This window comes from Dermochelys coriacea, chromosome 6 (assembly GCF_009764565.3).
Source record: "Dermochelys coriacea isolate rDerCor1 chromosome 6, rDerCor1.pri.v4, whole genome shotgun sequence".
NCBI classification, from domain to species: domain Eukaryota; kingdom Metazoa; phylum Chordata; order Testudines; family Dermochelyidae; genus Dermochelys; species Dermochelys coriacea.
In genome coordinates, this window is record NC_050073.1 from 39,479,135 (window position 1) to 39,499,073 (window position 19,939).

The 19,939-nt window shown below is 40.7% G+C and overlaps 1 protein-coding gene across 2 annotated transcripts in view; it reads left to right on the top strand.

Moving 5' to 3' along the window:
• The first annotated feature begins 786 nt into the window (after positions 1–786).
• Positions 787–19,939, top strand: part of LGR4 (leucine rich repeat containing G protein-coupled receptor 4) — a 120,812-nt gene continuing 101,659 nt past the window's right edge. The window contains exon 1 of one of the 2 annotated variants that reach the window (XM_038407450.2): positions 787–1,636. In XM_038407450.2, the coding sequence (XP_038263378.2) occupies positions 1,152–1,636 (485 nt within the window). In that variant the 5' untranslated portion in view covers positions 787–1,151. The remainder of the gene's footprint in view (positions 1,637–19,939) is intronic. The other variant, XM_038407451.2, reaches the window with a different exon arrangement.

Sequence of the window (19,939 nt, forward strand, 5' to 3'; positions counted from 1 at the left end):
TAATGTGTTCAATTATATTACACATCCCAAAGACACCAGTACCTTAACATTTAAAGGGACACCATAAACTTAAAACACATTCAATTAAAAAAAGAAGAGTTCAAAGTAGTTTTGGGTATTAAACCTGCCCCTGAAGCTCCCTGCCAATTTTTCTGCGGTTTTATGATGACATTTCCATATTAAAGCAAATGTTTTATCCTGTTGCCCTATGAAAGACCCACCCAAATATTAAAATGAGTATTTATACCGGAGAAAATTAAGGGGATTGCTCATGGAAGTAAAGTTAGGCCTGGATCATACACAGGAGGGCTTACTGAGGTAAGTAAGTGTTTGGAGAAGTGGCCTTCAGGACTCATGCATGTTTTTTAAACAAACAAACAAAATTGAAAACATCAGATTTAAAACAGTTTTTGATTTTAATAACTAAAGTACCTTGTCATGCAGGAAATGGAAACCGCTGTTTAAAATATTAATTTTAATGTTTCCCTTTACCACAATTAAGATGAATCGAGTTTCTATGAATTCATTTCTGTTTCAGCGCACTCCTCGCAGCGTGCAGTTTCCAGTCACCCCACCACCTTCACCTCTGCTGCCTGGCGTGCAACCTTGAATCTCCAATTCAGCCCGCTCACGGATTCCACTTGAACCACCGCCTTGTCACTCATCCGTCGGGGTGACGCCCACCGAGGGCTCCACTTACCAGGGAGGCCAGGGCGCCCTTCGCCGGTTGGCTGCTGCTAGGCTCCTCTTTGCATATTAATCAGCCTCAGATTTCTTCCGCACCAATGCGGGCGCCGGCTTCGCTCTCCGCGACACGCACCCTAGGCCATTTGCATAGAGCAGCCGCCAGAGCCCCGACACTGTGCAACCCTAGAAGGGCAGGGAAGGGGAGGGGAGGGGAGGGGAGGCTGCGGAGCTGGGCTGGGCTGGGCTGGTGTGTCTGGCCCCTGGCAAGCAGGGGAGTGGAGAAGGAGAGGCAGGCGGGCGCTAGGATGGCTGCACGGTTCACTTCCTAGGCATTGCAACGCGGCACGGCACAGCAGCAGTAGCAACAACACCAGGGAGAGCGCCAGGGCGGAGGCAAAGCCCAGCGCACGTTACCTGCTGGCTTGAGATGAGCCCCGCGGAGGGAAGGGAGCGGCTGCCTTTCAATGGGGCGGGAGGGAGGAGGGGAGAGACTGAAGTGCTGGCTCCTTGTGCACGGGGTTGAGGGGAAGCCAGAGGGGGGAGAGGGCGAGACACGCCGCTTGCGCTGGGCACGGAGGTGGGGAGGGAGCTGCGGGAACAAGGACTCGCCTCCGCTCCGCGCGGGGCCAGGGCAGCCGGAGAGGCGCCTTGCAGCGGGCGCGGGGAGGAATCGGTCTGCAAAGGGCCGGAGCCGAAGCGTCCCGCCCGGGCAGTCTCGCCGCTGCCTGGAGCGAGAGTCCCGCACGCACCGGAGGGGGCTCGCCATGCGGTGCCTGGCTCTGCTCGGCTTCTTCGCCTGGGGCTTCGGGAGCTCGGCTGGGCCCAGCGGCGGAGCTTCCCCTCCTCCTTGCCCGGCTTCCTGCAGCTGCGATGGGGACGGAGGAGTCGATTGCTCCGGCAGGGGGCTGACCGCCCTGCCCGAGGGACTCAGCGCCTTCACTCACGCCCTGTAAGTCCGGGCGACCAGCAGGGGCTTCGCCGCGGTGCGGCGGGGGGGGGGGGGAGCTAGAAGGGGTCCCCCTTTGCCTCCAGCCTTTCCCAAACAGGTTTCCCGGGTGGGTGTGTGGGCAGCATGGCCTGGGCAGATGCCTGCCCTACCTGTTAGTGTGGCAGGGTACGGAGACCGTCTGGGCACTTGCGGCCGGGCTAGGTTAATGCCAAGGGCTTTCAAAAAACAAACAAAGTCGGGAATTTTTTCTTAAAAAAAAAAAAAAAAGATTGATTGTTTCTTTAGAGCCCAGCCCGACTTTCCGCCAGTCTTTCTGGTGATCTTAATTCCCCCTGGCCTTGCATCCCATTGGACAAGTAGGTGGGAGAAGGGTGGGTGGCCCGTACCTTATTACTACCTCATTCCGCCCGACGGAGGAAGCGGAGAGGAGCTATTGTGTCTGTTTTAATAGAGCCCCTTCCCCCGAGAAATAGACCCCTCGTGGTGTCCGTGTTTCCTTGTCCCCATCCTACAGGCTTTTAGTATCTTGAGGCCGGGTATCCGCAGATCTGGGTAAAAGTTGGACCTAGACACCTTTTTAGTGTGTGTGTGTGTGTGTGAAACAAACAGAACCCCAGACCGTGCTGCTTGGTGCATGACATTCCCAGTCAACAAGCCAAGACCACGAACTGAGCAAGGCAGAATCAATGAGATAATATTCTTGTGCTGCCAAATTTGGGCATGCTGAGTGAGGAAAGGAAACACCTGGATTCAAGAATAATCAGTAAAAAACAAAAACAAGAATGAAAACAAAAAAAAAAAACCCGTTGATCCAGGCACTATTACTGAGCAAATACCTTGATTTTGCTGGCTCTAAGGTCTCAGTACAGCAAACTCTGACCCTTCGGTCTGTCAAACCGAGCCTTATGAAGTGGAGACCGCATTATCTAAGAACAATAAAAAATGAGCAGTGCTATGACATTTAATTTTTTTTTTTTTTTTTTACTTGGGAACTCTGTCTTTGGCATTTCTGAAGTGTGTATATCAACTTGGTATCTAAGCACCTGGGGCTTTCCCTGTGAACGTTTGGGTTGTAAGCATTTGGGGTTGCAGAAGGATTTCCTAAAAAATTATTGTAGAAATCCACAAGTCTGTTTGTATCAATCAAGAGCAGGAGATGGCTTTCCCCAGTTGGCATTTCCTAAGCAGGTTCATTTACTTACCTTGCCTCTGCAAGATCCAAAGCTGAAAAAGGAAACAACAAGAGATGTATAAACTTCAGGCAGTGAAGTGCGGATTAGGTATCTAGAATGGCAGGAGACCAACTACTTGCAGAATATGCCAAGTGAGAAGGCTGGAGGTGAGGGAGAAAAACAATCAATTATTACATTTGAAAATGGAATTGTGTAGCAGTATCATATTGCTCAAAGGATCAGAGAAGTTCAGGGATTAATGTTAATTGTTGTTCAGGTATAAAAGGTCAAGGAGGATTAAATGGTTTGCATACACCGGAAAAAGAATAGGAGAATAGGTAAATGTTAAACATGAGGTAAATATAGCAGGTAACTACATTACCTGCCTTAATTCAGAATTCCACCTTAAAATATGGAAAGAGGTCAAGTATTTGTATCCTTTGCAACATCCTCATATTAATTCAGAGTATATTATTTAACTAGCTAGAATTAGATGTGTGAATTAGATGTGCTGCTCCCAGCAAAAGTTTTAAGCTCTTTTTTCTGGAAGGTAAATTAGGTAGTCCATCCATAAACATCACTAACCATTCCTCTGCCAAAATATCATGTCAAGTCTGTAGGTAGATGTTATTAATTAAGCACAATAATGTTAATTTGTTCAAAATACTGTCTTTAAGGTGGAACAAGAAAACTTTTATCTCTGATACAGCTTTATTTACCTTGTTTTAATTATCATGTGAATTTGGCTGATCAGTTTTCTTTCATACTAAACCTTTGGTTGTCTCTTTGGATTTTTTTTTTTTTTTAAAGTCCTGCATGAAAGTTGGCACTTTAGGCAAGATTTGCCAGTTGACATCTGTGTTAATATTCAGTAATTTTTATAAACTTTTAATTGTATATTTCCCTTGTGTAGTGAGATGACCTGAAGAGGGATTTGGAGCTTTCAATATGGTAGACTTCTGCTAATCCACAAACCTGTTAAGTTTCACAGTAAAACATACCAGGCTTATCCCACTTCTCAGCAAAGATTTAATAGCAGAGGGCTGTAGTGAGATTTTGTATTACTAAAGCTTCACTACTGTTGCAAAATGTATTACAGTGCACATTATAGGAAATTATGATGTATACTCATAAATCAATACTGAACTACACTTTGATGAAATTGTCGTTATTTTTCTTTGTGTTTTGGTTCATTTACTTTGTTGTTCATGAAATTCATGACTATTCAAAGGGTCTGCTGGTTCTTAGCATGAATTATCAGGGTTTCCCAGTATTTGTTCATCAGTTTCTACCTTAGCAAAAGATGTCCCATTTGTCTCATGTACGAGGTGTGCAGGTTTTTATCATTTGGGTTGCGTAGAGCAGATTATTGAGCCTGGAATCTTATGAGTTTTACTTGTTAGTTAGCAGGAAGTTGCATATTGCAGTGAATAAATATTATTATTTAGCAATTACTTTGTATTGTACAGTAAGACCACAAAGTAGTACCATGTAATAGTGGGAGCTGGCTTTTTCCTTGTGTTTCTCTTGCAAAGGCAGTGTTTCTCATGGTTAGAGCAGGGGACTGCAAGACAGGAGGACCAGGATCTCACTCTGCCACTGTTACTGTGCAGACATGGGGTATGTCTACATGGCCTCAGAGTATGGCGGTGTGAATAGCATTGTGCAGCAAAGTACTGTGCTGTAACTCTCCAGTTGCTGCAGGTCAAACTAAAAGGTCCCTACTTTTGCATTAACATTAATGTAATCCTGTTTGAAGGACTACATGAATGTGAACTGTGAACATGTTAGTTCGCGCCCGCAGCATCCACTTGGGGGAGTTATAGTTCAGCACTTTGGTGCGCAGTGCTGTTCACGCCCCAGTAGTCCAAACTGCCGGGCTATGTAGACATGCCCTAAGACTTGCTAATAAGCTCCCTGTGCCCTAGTTTCTCCTATGTAAAATGGGATCTTGCCAAACTTTGTAAAGTGCTTTAAGATTCTTGGGAGAAAGGTGCTTTGGGGTTATGATTATTAGGCTATCATCCCTGTATGTCTGAGAGACTGCCTTTATTGTCCAGAAGTGGTATAAGCCATTAAAACGAGAACCCACTATAGATATAGTTGCCAAACTCTTTCAGTTGTAACTCCCTGTTTTCATATGCTGATAAGATTCCAGAAATTCACCTCTGGGGCTGACGAATTCTGTACTTGGTTTCTGTTTGAAGGTGGATGTGATACATACTGCAGTGTATGTTGGTGTTTGGGCAGTCTACGTCTGAACAAAATCCTTTCAGCTCTGTTGTTCTGCAAGAGTTAAAAATGCTCCCCACATACATGCCAATTATTGTTCTTGCTTTGATTTTTTCAAACACAGAACTCAACAATGGCTGCTTTTTGAAACTTTGCATTTAAATAGTCTGTTTTGGAGTGTAGCCATTCCCAAGTTTTGGATATGGGGGAAAGGCAGAATAGTTATAAGCCATAGAAAACTCAGCACACTTGATAAGCATCATCTTAGCCTGATATTCTGAGTTCTAAACTTTCATTTAGAAACAAAATTAAGTTTTGCATTTGTTTTGTCCAAGAAACTGCCATGGTGGTATGCTGCTGCCTTATTAACCCAAGCTTGCAGAAAATGGTCTCTCTAGACAAACAGTGGCCATATCCTTCACCTGCCCTGTACCCTGCAAGAATGTAAAGTCTTCCATTTCTTGATGTTGGAGAGGCAAGGTGGGAGGGGTGGTCCAATATCTTTTATTGGACCACCTTCTGTAGTCTCTCTCCTCACCTACCCTGCCTCTCTAATATTCTGAGACCAACATCGTTACAGCTACACTGCATTTCTTGATAACTTTTAACTGTGTAATCTTAATTACATTCTATCTATATAAAAATATACTGATGTATTCCCTGATCTTCCATATCAGGTTAGCTTGAATAGAACCACAAGTGAATGTCCATTTGCATTCCTGTCTCTTCCTTTCTGCTTGTACAGGTACCTTACAATGGTCAATTAAGTAACCTAGACTGGATACTCCTCTTGGTATGTTTTGTTCACAGTACATCCATTATTTTACTATACTTGATTATTATTGTACGACTCATAAAACTATTATTTTTCAAAGAGTCAAATGGATTTATTGAGTCCCTTGCCATGGAGTGTCTACAGTCTAATTTTACATATGACAAAATCAGTGAATACCACACAGTGGTAGCGGTTGGGGATGAAGGAAGGAAGGACTGGGGTTTCAATAACAAGATCATCTAGTTAGGCCTTGTCTACACTGCTGCTTTACAGCGCTGCAACTTTCTCGCTCAGGGGATTGAAAAAACACCCTCCTGAGCACTGCAAGTTTCAGCACTGTAAAGTGGCAGTGTAGACAGTGCACCAGCTCTGGGAGCTACTCCCCTCGTGGGGGTGTTTGTTTTGTTTTGTTTTGTTTTTTTTACAGTGCTAAAAGAGCTCTGTCCCAGCACTGCACCGCGACCACACAGCCCAGTTAAAGCGCTGCCAGGGCAGCGCTTTAACGTTGCTAGTGAAGACATATTCTCAGTTATGGTATGAGCAGAGCAGGATGTTTCCATTAAACATATAATGATAGGGTTTTTTTTAAAGGAGGATAACTCATGAATTTTGGGTGACATGGAAGTTTATTATTGTTGTTCTGATGATGATGATGATGCATTTGAATGAGGAAGGTTGATATTTTGATGAACGAGGTTTTTTTTTTTTTTGGATGATATTCCATGAACAAGGCAGCCTGGGGGGGAAAAACACAGAGAAGGGAGTGGAGTAGAAGTATATGAACAGAGGGGATTAGAGTAGATGAGGTGCGGGTGATTCCAGTGGGTATCAGGAGGAACAAGAGAGGAGATAGATGTTCATACAGTTACTATAGGGAGGCATTTTTGGGAAAAATTTAGTTGGGTCCCAAAGTCAGAATTATACAATCAGCTACTTTGTTTTTTTTTGATAATAGGATTTGGGGCTTTGCTTTGTTGCAAATAACTGTTATCTAGCAAGTTGATTATGCCAAAGCAGAAATGTTAAGATGACAGCTAATGAGGAGGATCTGGATGATCTTGTGAACTGGAGTAATAGTAATAGGATGAAATTTAATAGTGAGAAGGGCAAGGTCATGCATTTAGGGATAATAACAAGAATTTTAGTTATAAGGTGGGGACGCATCAATTAGAAGTAAGGGAGGAGGAGAAGGACCTTGGAGTATTGGTTGACCACAGGATGACTATGAGCTGCCAATGTGATATGACAGTGAAAAAGCTAATGCGGTTTGGGATGCATCAGGCGGGAGTATTTCCAGTAGAGATAAGGAGGTGTTAGTACCATTATACAAGGCACTGGTGAGACCTAACCTGGAATACTGTGTGCAGTTCTGGTCTGCCATGTTTAAGAAGGATGAATTCAAACTGGAACAGGTACAGAGAAGGGCTACTAGGATGATCTGAGGAATGGAAAACCTGCCTTATGAAAGGAGACTCAAGGACCTTGGCTTGTTTAGCCTACCAAAAGAAGGTAGAGGGGAGATATGATTGCTCTCTATAAATATCAGAAGGATAGATACCGGAGAGGGAGAGGAATTATTTAAGCTCAGTACCAATGTGGACACAAGAACAAATGGATATAAACTGGCCATCAGGAAGTTTAGACTTGAAATTAAACGAAGGTTTCTAACCATCAGAGGAGTGAAGTTCTGGAATAGCCTTCCAAGGGAAGCAGTGGGGGGAAAAGATCTATCTGGCTTTAAGATTAAACTCGATAAGTTTATGGAGGAGATGGTATGATGGGATAACATGATTTTGGCAATTAATTGATCTTTAACTATTCATGGTAAATAGGCCCAAGGCCTGTGATGGGATGTTAGATGGGATGGGATCCGAGTTACTAAAGAGAATTCATTCCTGGGTATCTGGCTGGTGAATCTTGCCCACATGCTCAGGGTTCAGCTGATCGCTGTATTTGGGGTTGGGAAGAAATTTTCCTCCAGGGCAAATTGGAAGAGGCCCTGGGAGTTTTTCACCTTCCTCTATAGTATGGGTTACTTGCTGGATGATTCTCTGCACCTTGACGTCTTTAAACCATGATTTGAGGACTTCAGTAGCTCAGACGTAGGTGAGAGGTTTATTGCAGGAGTGGATGGGTGAGATTCTGTGGTCTGAATTGTGCAGGAGGTCAGACTAGAGGATCATAATGGTCCCTTCTGACCTTAATCTATGAATCTATCTGTGAGGGTTTTTTTGTTTGTTTTGTTTTTTTAATTGATGCAATGTGTTCTTGTTCTTTGATGTGATCTTACTCAGTGGTGTAGTGGTAACCAAAGAAGTGGATAAACTAACCTAAACTTAACTCCATATTCCCCAGATGAGAAGTGGATAAACTGAGTTTACCCTGCACCACACTATGATCTTATGCATGTTGTCAATGACCTGGCAATACGTTATGTAAAAGAATGGTCAAAGCAAGTTATGCTGAGGGTCTTTTATATTTCTGCTGGTATTCCTTAACCCCAAATACTATACTTTCAAGTCTAATACTGGTGCAAGTCTAGGGTGGAGACACGTTGACTGAGATTTTTCAGAAATGATTAGTGGTCTTTGGGAACTTGGATATCTGGATTCTCAACTTCAGACACTTTAAATAGGTCTGATATTTTTACAGGGTGGGTATTTGATACCTCCTGAAAATCAGGCTCTTTTGAGGTGACTCAGTTGGGCTTCTGAAATCACTAGTTGTTTGTTTTTTTTTTTTTTTTAAATCCCAACCTATTTAAATAATAAAATATAGTATTTAATTACAGGTTTCAGAGTAGCAGCCGTGTTAGTTTGTATTCGCAAAAAGAAAAAGAGTACTTGTGGCACCTTAGAGACTAACAAATTTATTAGAGCATAAGCTTTTGTGAGCTACAGCTCACTTCATCGGATGCATTTAATTAGTATTTAATTAATTAGTATTTAATTAGTATCTTAAAAATGAAAGGTATATTACCTATCCATAAATATAATCCTTATTCTTGCTTGTTAGGATGATTGTTGGGATACGTAGCATTTTATTTCAAGATTTGCCGAAAAATTTTGAAAGCTTAAAATTGCAAGTATTCCATGCCCCTCTACTTTCCAAGAACTTCTTTAGAACAAAATTATTTCCTGACAGTGTTTGCAATTTTGGGGGGATTGGTTACTTTGCTTTAATTTTACTGTTTTTCCAGTTTTTGTGTGTATGTTTTCAAGACCATAGGCATTCTAGTGTCCACATGATTCGGCACAGTCTTGATGTAATTAATAGGCAGATCGTGGGCCAAATCCAGACCGCCAAACACCTTTGAATGGACTGTCAAATCTTTTATTTACTTATTATTATCATTATTGTTATTGCGATGTGAAAAATGTTTCTTTGGAGTCTGAACCTGGGGTATATCTTGACCAAGAAATTTGGACCTTGACAAAAAATAATTGACTACCCCATTTCACATGTTTGTTTGCATTGGATTTTATTCTCTGCTCTCCTCCCTGCATGGAGAAAAAATACAATTGCTGCCTAATTTGTTTTAAATGCACTGTTGTTACTGTGTATTTGGTTAGTCTTTCCTTTCTCCCAAATCCATCACTTCACAAAAGAAAAAAAAAATGTCTTTTTTTTTTCTAGTAGACTTTCAAAAAAGGAAATGTTAATTTTGCTATTTGCCGAAATCAGGTTAAATGGCTTTTAAAAACAATCCGTTTGAATGCTGTATTTTCTACAGTTGTTCTGCAGCTTCACAAAATCAAAACGTTTTTTTTTGTTTTTTGTTTTTTTGTTTTTAAATGAGCAGGGTCTAGCTATTTGATAATTGGTGTCTCTGCATTTGTAATGTTGTTGTACCCATCTCGAAGAAGGTAATGCACCTGAATCTGGTCCAACTGGGTTTTTGGCTAAGTTACTATAATCCTGCTGAATATATATAATCACTTGACTGGTCCTGCTGGATCCAACAAAACTTGTGTGTTTTTATAACTGAATGTCTTCCCTCCCTACCCCCCCCCCTCCCATTTGGAATTTTTATGTAGCATTTTGCTTAAACCAATGGTAGGTAGCATGTACAAGGCATTGCCTTGTAACTGATCCATAACATTACTATTGCATTAGAATGGTGAGGAGCCGGCTTAGGTGCAATGAACATTGTCTAACAGAAGGAATATGTTGAAAAGTAAGGATGGCCAGGTATGACCTTCAAGTTGGAAAATATAGCATAATTATAATTTTCCTGAGATAGAAAAGCCTTATCTCATTATAGGTTGAAGGCTTTGCAGTTTAATTTTTACTTGCCTATGTCACATATTCTGATAAGCGATAAAGTCCACTTTTATTCATATATTAAAGACTCATTTTTTTCTTTAAAAGGGGCATGTCTGGAAGCTTGCTTTCTTCTTTTTTTAAGGCTTTTTAAAGAAAAAGACAGACCACACACATAACAAATAATTTTGACAAACTAAAAACACTGTTTTGCTTTAAAAAGAAATATTTTCATCCCCCCACCTTCAGTGTTCTAGCATTGTTTTAATGGATGAAAACCAAGAGTGAAAAGGAAATGAAACTGACTAATCTATTTTCATTATTCATTAACAAAAATTAAAAACAGCATAAACAGCGAACAGTTAAAAGGACTGTAAAAGTAAAACGAAACAAAACCCTGTCAGAATACATTTTGATCTGCTACCACTGAGCTCTGCACCCATGCAGAGTATAAGACTCTTCGTGGGTCTGGGCTGGTTAATATATCAGCCCAGATCCTGCAACTGGATCCAGATGAGCTGATCCTTGCAGCTGTGGAGAGTGACACTGAATTCAGTGTCAGTCTCTCAAGCTGATCTGGTTGCAAGATTGGGGCATTTAAAGTATGTAATTTTTCATGCATCTTCTTTCTTCTATAAGAAATATGAAGTCCTAGGTATTACACAAGAAGGTAGAGATTTTTTTTTATGGTTTTTAGGTGTTAAGGAAAAAGTGTGTAAAATGTGTAATTGACAACAAAACTCGTGTGTGCCTCCTCTTCTCCTCAAAAATCAATGCCCTACCACAGTGTCTAATTTGTCAGGCACTTGACAATTATTTTTGCACCTTGAGCTCATTATTGTCAGCCATATGTCATTTCTTCTTTGATGCTGACTAGCAGAGGCTCGGAACTGTGACTTCAGGGAGCATGGAAATCAGTTTGCTCTGTGAAAAATTTCAGGACATTAATTTAAAACAAGTGTGTACTGGTAATCATTCCCTTTAACCCTTGATAGGCTTTTACTAGTAAATATATGTTTAACATGAAAAATACTGGAGTATGCAATTCAGGCATTCAAAAAAACATTCATGAGACACTTCCCCTGTTTTTTATGAACACAGAGAAAGTTACTGGCCTAGATTTCAGAAGGGCAAAGCATTCCTACCTCCTTGTAAGGTGAAGGAGAGCAACTGTGTTCTTGGTCTCTTGGGAAATCAGGCTGAGCGTTTCTAGCCTTCATCAGTGAAGATTGCCTTCTTACTGGGAACCAAATGTAAGCTGGTGCATTATTTGTATTGTGGAAGGTCTACTGACAGCTCCAGTGCCCCTGCTGCTGCTCGTAGTTTTCCAAAGCCTCAACAGAGTGAAATTAGCAAGACTGAGCAGCTTTCACCTTGCCCTCTGAACTCTGTAGGCAGCGGTGAAACTGTCAAAAATCATGTCAATTCTATGTTGCTGCCACCTGGAAAAAGCTTGGCTATTGGATTTGTTCATAGACAAGATAAAGAACCTGAAAGAATAGCAGAAATATTTTCTCTTCATCACCGTCACTGTGGGGGAGGTGTAGAGAGAGGGAGGCTAGAGAATCCAGACGGTCTTTCTATACCCAGGAGGCTGTGCTGACAGAAGGAGGAGACAGAAAGCTCCTTCTCTCTCCTGGAAGTTGGAGAAGAGATGAGCTCCAAACTTAAGACGCCTATTAGCAGAAGGCTGATATAAGAGAGAGACCCCAATTTGAGTTTAAGGGGCAGCACTTTTCTAGAAATCCCAGCAACCTCCCCAGCATCTGGGTTGGGCACCTCATCTATATCTGGACATTGTCCTTGAACCTTGCTGGTGAAGCCTACCTACCCTTATCTTTCATATCTGCCTCTTGGCATGCTTGGTCCTCTCCCCCTCCCCCCTCCAACAAAAAAAACAACAACCCTGCTGCTATTTACTAATGAGAAGTTCTCAATCTGTGATCTGTAGAGGGGTATCTGGTCCCATGAAGTTGGCTCTTCATTATTTCCAGCTGCTAAATTGCATTACAAGTCAGCTAAAAATGGATTAAATGCTTTCCTAATCTCTCTCCTACTGGTATGTAAGCAATTGCTTTAGCTGCCACTGGATTTTAGGTCACCATGAATGAGAGAGGAAGGTTGCCCATACAATTCTGAATGGGAGGGAAGGTTGTCCCTGTCACGATCTAGTGTTGTCCTCACTCTGGAAATGTTTGAGAATGCATGTTACAGGACTTGATCCAGCTCCCATTGAAGTAAATGGCTAAACTCCTGTTGATGGTGCGATATCAAGCCTGTGTAGAATGTACTGTAGTTCACTGCATACGTTAGTGCCTGGTGAGACTAATGCTGAGATGGCTGGTATGCTTGGCAAAAGAAGTGACCTGATTTTTCAGAGGGGCTGAGCTACTGTTACTCCTGTTGACTTTCATGTCAGACACCTCCAAACTTATAATGATTTTACATTCTATTGCTAACACTTATTATTACAACTGAAAGATTGGACAATAAAATGTTTCTTTATTTGTTTGTTTACTGTATGCATGTGACAATAATTTGTGTGTGTAGTCGTCCATCAATTTTCCCTATTGTATATACAGGTCTTTTGTGCAGACTAATGACATTATATACTGGGGTATAGCAATATTATAACATATGTTTAAAAAAACAAAAGGGAGTTGTTTCTGAACAGGTTATGGTGTCGGCATTTTCTCCAGTTGGCTAGAGTATGACATCTGTGAAAGAACTTATTTTTACTTTAAAAAAAAATCACTTGATATTGTTTTTGTCAACCTCATGCTTCTGGTATTTTGTATTTGTCTACTTGGAATTATAGATAAGTCATAGTTTTTCTTAGTTGTGTCATTGTCCTATATCTGCACACTGATATGGTGTCCTGGGGCTTAGTAAAACCACAAAAAGTCAGTTAAGCTTTTAAAATGAAACCAACCCATTCAAGGAGTGTTTTGTTCAATGCATTTTGGCTGTTGAGAAAACATTAGTTGAAACGTAGACTGACACATTTGAAATATTGTGGACTCCATGTAATGACAGAGATAAAGTGAACCTGCTTTTTTTTTTTTTTTTTTTTTTTTAAACCTTTGTGTTGATTTTGGATTTCTGCTTGAGGAAACTTATGTTAATAAGGACATCTGAAAAGTAAGGTATATTATGCTGAGAGATTGGAGCAGTATATTATGCACAGTTAAAAATATGAAATTGTCATTTCATTGCACTTAACTGATTGAATGCAGTTTTTGATACAACTAGATAGAAGTATTTTTACTATAACATGGCATAACGATTGTGGAAGCTTGATGCTTTAATATGTAGCAAGATGAATTTTGTAATTTTGTCTGTATTTTAATGGTGAGGGTGAAATGCTATTGAAGTGCTGCACTGGAATAGTCTTTCAGTCTTTGCCCTGTCCTAAATTACTGTGTACTGTTAATCTGCTGTGTAAACCCATCTCTGGGGTATCTGTAAAGTGCTTTGGGATCCTTCAACATGGCATTCTGTCAATATAAATGTGGTATGGATTTACAAACAGTAAGACGGTCTGTGTGGGATCATCATCAGGTTACATCCGTCTGTCAACTTGTGCCTCACCCTCTCCCTTCCAGACTCCAAGAAGGTCCTCAATGCCTCAAAAATCCCCCATTTAAAAAGTCTCTGACTAGCAGCAACTCCTTCCTCTTATAAATTAGGAGCCAGACAGTCCCACATTCTGAACTCTCCCGAGGAGAAAAATAGGTGTGATGTATTTTTTTGTTTTGAAGCTCTCCAAACTTGGACAAATGACTGAGGAAGAACTAAGATTTAGGAACTGTTTGAAAAGGACAGAAATCAGTGGTTATAACTACATTAATAATGACATCTGTAGGATCTACTCGTTCTAAGCAGTCTCCAGTCATTTGCTGGTTTTGAGAATTGAGCCGTAAGATTTCTGCGTCGTGAAGGTTAATTTCCATTTTGAAACCACTATTTTGCATCATCTGACTTGCAGTTTAAAATACCTGGGACTCGATCCTATCTTCAGGTACTACATGTAAGTAAAGTGCTATGAGTCTTGTGGAATTTCACCTTTTTAAATTAGTAACTGGTTCCTATATGTTGTATATAAAAATGCAGGGGAAAGCTCACACCATAAAGACCCAGCAAAGGGCTGAGCACCATTGGGAGTCACAGGGACTAGCAGTAAAAGGGTTGTATCTTTGTGGTGTTTACAGCACTTGCTAGCTTGTACATTTTTTTTTTTTTAATTTTGTGCTTTTTTCCCCATGAAGACAAGCCCAAAGCAGTGCAGTTGCTAAGCACCTTCTGGGAGAGCTTATTGTCTTGAAGGATCAGGCCCTAAAGAATGAAACAGCTGTACACTGTGTTCCTATGGCTGTTCAGCTAAGCTTTCCCTTTTAAAACTTAAAACATCTTATTTTAAAAACTGAATAACCTAACAATAGAAAAACAATGAGCCTACTGAATGTCTCCCCATAAAACTTCAAGAAATTGTGTTCTGACTTCTAATAATACACAGTTGGTACTGAATCATAAAACATTGTGTGACCTCAGAGCTACTCAGCTTAATTTAGTTTAATTTAATAATCCTTCCAAACCTGTTTAATTTAGCTTAATTGAATAATGCTGCAAATAGAGTTGTGCATTTTATAACCTCATTCTGTGAAAATGTTTTTTTGTTGAAGAATTTTCCCATTACTTTCTTGACATCTGCATGGTTACACATGAATAGCATGACCCAGTCCCACAGCAGGGAGACTAATGTGGCTCTGCTTTCGATAGCCCTGTTACTGACAAAGAAAACATGCGGAATATTTCATTCCTGTCTTTACAAACAGGGCGTGGGGCTGTAAGGGCAAAGGGCTGCAAGCTTCAAACTTCATGGTAAATTGGTAAGTTAACCACAAGGTTTACTGTTAGTAGTCACAAAAAGAAAAGGAGTACTTGTGGCACCTTAGAGACTAACAAATTTATTAGAGCATAAGCTTTCGTGAGCTACAGCTCACTTCATCGGATGCATTAAGCTTATGCTCTAATAAATTTGTTAGTCTCTAAGGTGCCACAAGTACTCCTTTTCTTTTTGCGAATACAGACTAACACGGCTGCTACTCTGAAACCTGTTAGTAATCAAAGTGCTTTTGCCAAAGTCCTATTATTTCACATCACACTGTGTTGCTGTGGGAATAGAATCCCAGATGTAGAACAAATCCATTTCAGCAATCGAATATTAATAATTTAAGTAAGCAGCAGACTCCTCCATGGTCTCATTTAATCTTTAATGACACATGATACCAAGTGACAATTTTCCTAAAATATTTGGAAACTGTAGTTGTCAGTGTTTGATGTTTGCTATTTGCTTGGCAGATACACAAGATATGAACACAGATGCATGGTTCCCACTGGAATAAGTCATGGGGGCTGTCTCCCCTTACATTCATTATTTCCCCTTTCAAGCCACAAAATGGGACCAATTGTTTCCTATCATCCGAACCAAACACCGCACTGTGTTGACTCTAAAGTTTCTATTGTGTGGTAACAAAGTGAGAGTTTGCTGTTACATTCCACTCTAGCCAGTGGGTTACTGCTCAGTCATCAGGAGCATAGCAAGAAATCAAGGCACAATACTGCTGTTTCATCACCAAAGGAAAGAAAAGCCATTGTAAGGCTGGGGGGGGAATGAAAAAAACACTTGCCACCGGAATATGTGAAATAGTTAAGTGGGGATTCAGGGAATTTACCCCTCTCGTCACTTCCAATAATTTCTTCCATGTTCTTTGTACTTATGCACTATTTTGACTTGTTTAAATATGATTTTAAAGTAATTCCTACTATGGTGGTGATTCTGCTATTTTTCCAAATACAGGCTCAGCAGTGTATAGGATGGACAGGTGAAGGTGAAGAGCCTATTTAATTTTCAGCTTTGGAGTGCAGACCCATGCTGGAACCCCAAAACTAATCCCACTTGGATTGCTGGTTCCAGTCCCCCTTCTAGACCCTTTTTAGATTAGGCAAGATTTAGACAGATCCAGTACTTATCCCTTAGAATTCCTTTCCTGCACCCAGAAACAGGAAAGAAGCTGTCCTGTTTCCCAGGTTACATGATTGCAGGATCTAGAATTCATATTGGTTTCTAATTAGCAAAAGCCCAAAATCAGACCAGGAAAGGGCCTATAGTTCTATTAATCTGAGCTGATCCTTGAACTCATTGAGTTGAGTCTTGCCTTAGAAGTTGAATGAGCTGAGGTTCACACACACAAATTCTCTCAGGAAAGTTTGGGGAGTCTTGTCTGAGCTGCATCCTACAAAACTTCTTGCTAGTCTTCGTCCTCCCTCACCCCACCCAGATCATTGCCTTCCAGGCCAGGGACCCCACCCTCTAGAATGCTTCCCTTGGAGAACTTGGAACTCTATTTCCAAGCATAACTGGAGGGGTTGATTCATTAAGATCTCCTGTGAAGTGGCTTCTTTTCAAGTTTTGCGGTGGTGGTTTATTTTAATTTCAAACCTTTCAAGTCCATGTTAATTGCCTGAAAAGTTTAATTTTAGCAGGTTGTTTTAATTATAAACCTAGAAAGCCAGAGACCATTCAATAACTAAAATATTGCAATATTTTATGTCAAACTTCAGCTTCCTAAAAGAGTAAAATGGCTGACAGCTGGATGGGGCTGCCATTTTGTGCCAAAGACTCCCATTGAAGAGTTTACAAGGGAATGATTACCTGGCCTCATAGCTACAAAGGTAGTGGTGGGCTCTCTTCTGTTCATGTTCTGTAGGCAGTTCCTTTGGATAGCTGAACTTACATGTACTTAATGACATGAACAGAGAAAAATGGGGGCTGGATATTGGGGAAAAATGTCCCAGTTGTATGATCTTTTGGGTAGTGGGCCTAAAAATTGTCAAGAGAAGTGATGGAAATCTGTTGCTAGAAGGATTTATTACAATTACACAGGGTAAATCATTTGGAGAACAATTCTGTGACATCTTCCAGTTCTTGGACTAAATGATAATGCAGTCTCCTCTGTCTCTGATTTCTAACATCAATACACTTGAATGTCTGTGTCTTCACAACACTTGTCTTGCCGGCTCTCTGCATGCACACTTCCCATTGAGCTCAAAATTTCAGGGTCAAGATCACTGTCTGTAATATGCCTTAAAATTAAATTATTAGGAATTCTTGAAATTGTACAAAGCCCATTTTCCCCCATAATGTTTATATTAGTGTTCATTTAATGGTGCTGCTCTTGCTGATTCCTCCAATAGATCATGGTTCTGTTGATTCCTCAGGGAAAATAAGTGAGAAAGGGGGGAAAAAAAAATTCCATGTGGGGGTGTGGGTTTTTTTTTGTTTGTTTTTTTTTTTTATAATTTGTTTTTACTCTGGAAGAATAATGCTTTGTAGTTTAAGAAATGATTAATGTATGGTTGTCTATTTGAAAACTTTACCTGGGGTCTTTATTTTTAAAAGTGGCTAAGTCCCATTTTCAGAAAAGTCACGTGAAAATGGGACTTAAACACTTTTTGGAACTTTTACTTTAAGATATTTTGAAAAGTAACTGTTTTAAAACTAAAAGGAGTACTTGTGGCACCTTAGAGACTAACAAATTTATTAGAGCATAACCTTTCGTGAGCTACAGCTACATCAGATGCATCCGATGAAGTGAGCTGTAGCTCACGAAAGCTTATGCTCTAATAAATTTGTTAGTCTCTAATTAGAGCATAAGCTTTCGTGAGCTACAGCTCACTTCATCGGATGCATCTGATGTAGCTGTAGCTCACGAAAGGTTATGCCTAATAAATTGTTCGTCTCTAAGGTGCCACAAGTACTCTTTTTTCTTTTTGCGAATACAGGCTAACACGGCTGCTACTCTGAAACCTTTTTTAAAACTGGCATAGTAACTACTCTTAATATAGGGCCGATCTTGCTGTCCTTACTTGATCACAAGTCCCTTTATGGAAGTTTTGAGTGAAAGATCTAGTAGAGAGAGAAGGATCTGATGCAGATTTTTATGTTCCAGTACTGTGGGATTCTACTATTGACACGTGGCAGCTGGAGGTTTGGAGTTGGACACAGTCCTACCTTTTGATACTTTCTTACTGCTGTTGATTTTAACACTTGTTTTTTTGTTTAAAGTGCTAATATTGACCAAACTGTTAATATTTTACAGAACTAGTGTGTGGAATCTCATAAGGTGTAGAAAAGTCATGTCTGTTCCAAGGGCAAATCTGCAGGCACGGTAACCGTGTTGAGTGTTTACTGGAGACACTAAATCCCTTAGATATCCAGGTCAATTAATCATTTATTTTGATTTGACATACTCTTGCTTGAAATATTTGGTTTTAAGAACTCCAGCTAGTTTACGTACATATTTATATCCACTTCCTCCCAAAAATATGGTAAAAGGGAGTCAGTGTGCTTCTAACTTCCAGGCCAATAGTGTCTAGTGTCCTGATTTTCAGACATTTTATGTAGGGTGTGGATTCACAGAGGAAAATTGGTGGATGTAGTAGCCTCTGGACAGTTTTTAGAACTCCAGCTAAAGCGTCCATGTTTAACCATCTAGAGTCAGCTTCTCTCTCTCTTGCCAACTGCCTCAAGATATTGGACCATCAGAATAAATCCAGTGTGATGCCACAAGTCATTGCTGTGGCTTTGCATGTCATTCACCCCAAATCCTGTGTAAGAACATTTGCTTGGACTGTCACTATCTTCATCCACATGAGAAATTGTGGGACACTAGCCATCAGCATGTTCTTCCAAGCACTTTCGTAACACAGTTCATGTTAACTCACGCACATACAAATATACATGGATGTTTGTGTCACTACTTAACAGTGATGCTTGCTGCAAGCAATGCTAACCCCCATGGCAATCTCCACTGATGCAGTTCCAATGTGCATGGGGACCAGTGGCATAATAGCACAAAAAGGCAAACAGTCTTCCCAATACTATCTCACAATAAACTGTGTGCTGCCTAAATGGCCTGTCTCATTCGCTTTCTGAACTCTACACAGGGTTATATTTCCCAGAAGCCACTTACCTGTGCAAATAATGCTGCATGCACTGTGGAGCTCAGTTTTGTGTTCTCACAGAGATCAATGTCATTGATTTTGTTTTCCTTCTGTCACCTGCATGTCTCAGAGGAGGCCTTCCTCACAGCATGCTGCCAGCTGGCTTGAGGCCGATATGAAGGAACTGGTGTCCTGCTAGTTCGTTTGTATAGAAGGTACTTTCTGTGCAATTTGTTCATTGAACATACTGGCCAGTATCAGTACAAAAGATCAACTTGTGTCCCCATAAATTCCCTTACCATAACTAATACAAATAACAAAGCAAGAGAAAAACAAATGCATCAGACTATCAAAGCATCATAATACTCTTAAACCCATTTAGTAGCACAAGTTGTCAGTGATTACTGCCATATCAGTACCGCATGAAATCCCTCTTCCGTGAACTCCCTCATTGTACAAATGAAGAGACTGTTATAAATGACTCCTAATACAGGAAAAAAAGGGGTAATATTTAGTTCTGTTCAATCTCCGTTAATGGTTTGAAAAGAAGTGCACAGAATACTTCTAATTTGGGCATCATGCTGATCTTGGATGGAACAGCTTGCGTGTCCCAAAGTACATCTGTTGCTGTAAACCCTGCTGTCTCCTCACTTGTATTCTTAGAAGACATTGCCTTTTCTTTCATATATGCAGTCTGAAAAATGCAGCACGGCAGTGCTATAATAGTTAAGTTAGTTAATGAGTTGTCGTTGTGGATGAGTGGACCTCTCCACCTTGCTTTGTCTGCCAAAACTATATCCCATACTTATTGAGAGTACCATTGGATCTGTATCTGTTTGCGTAATCTGGGAATGG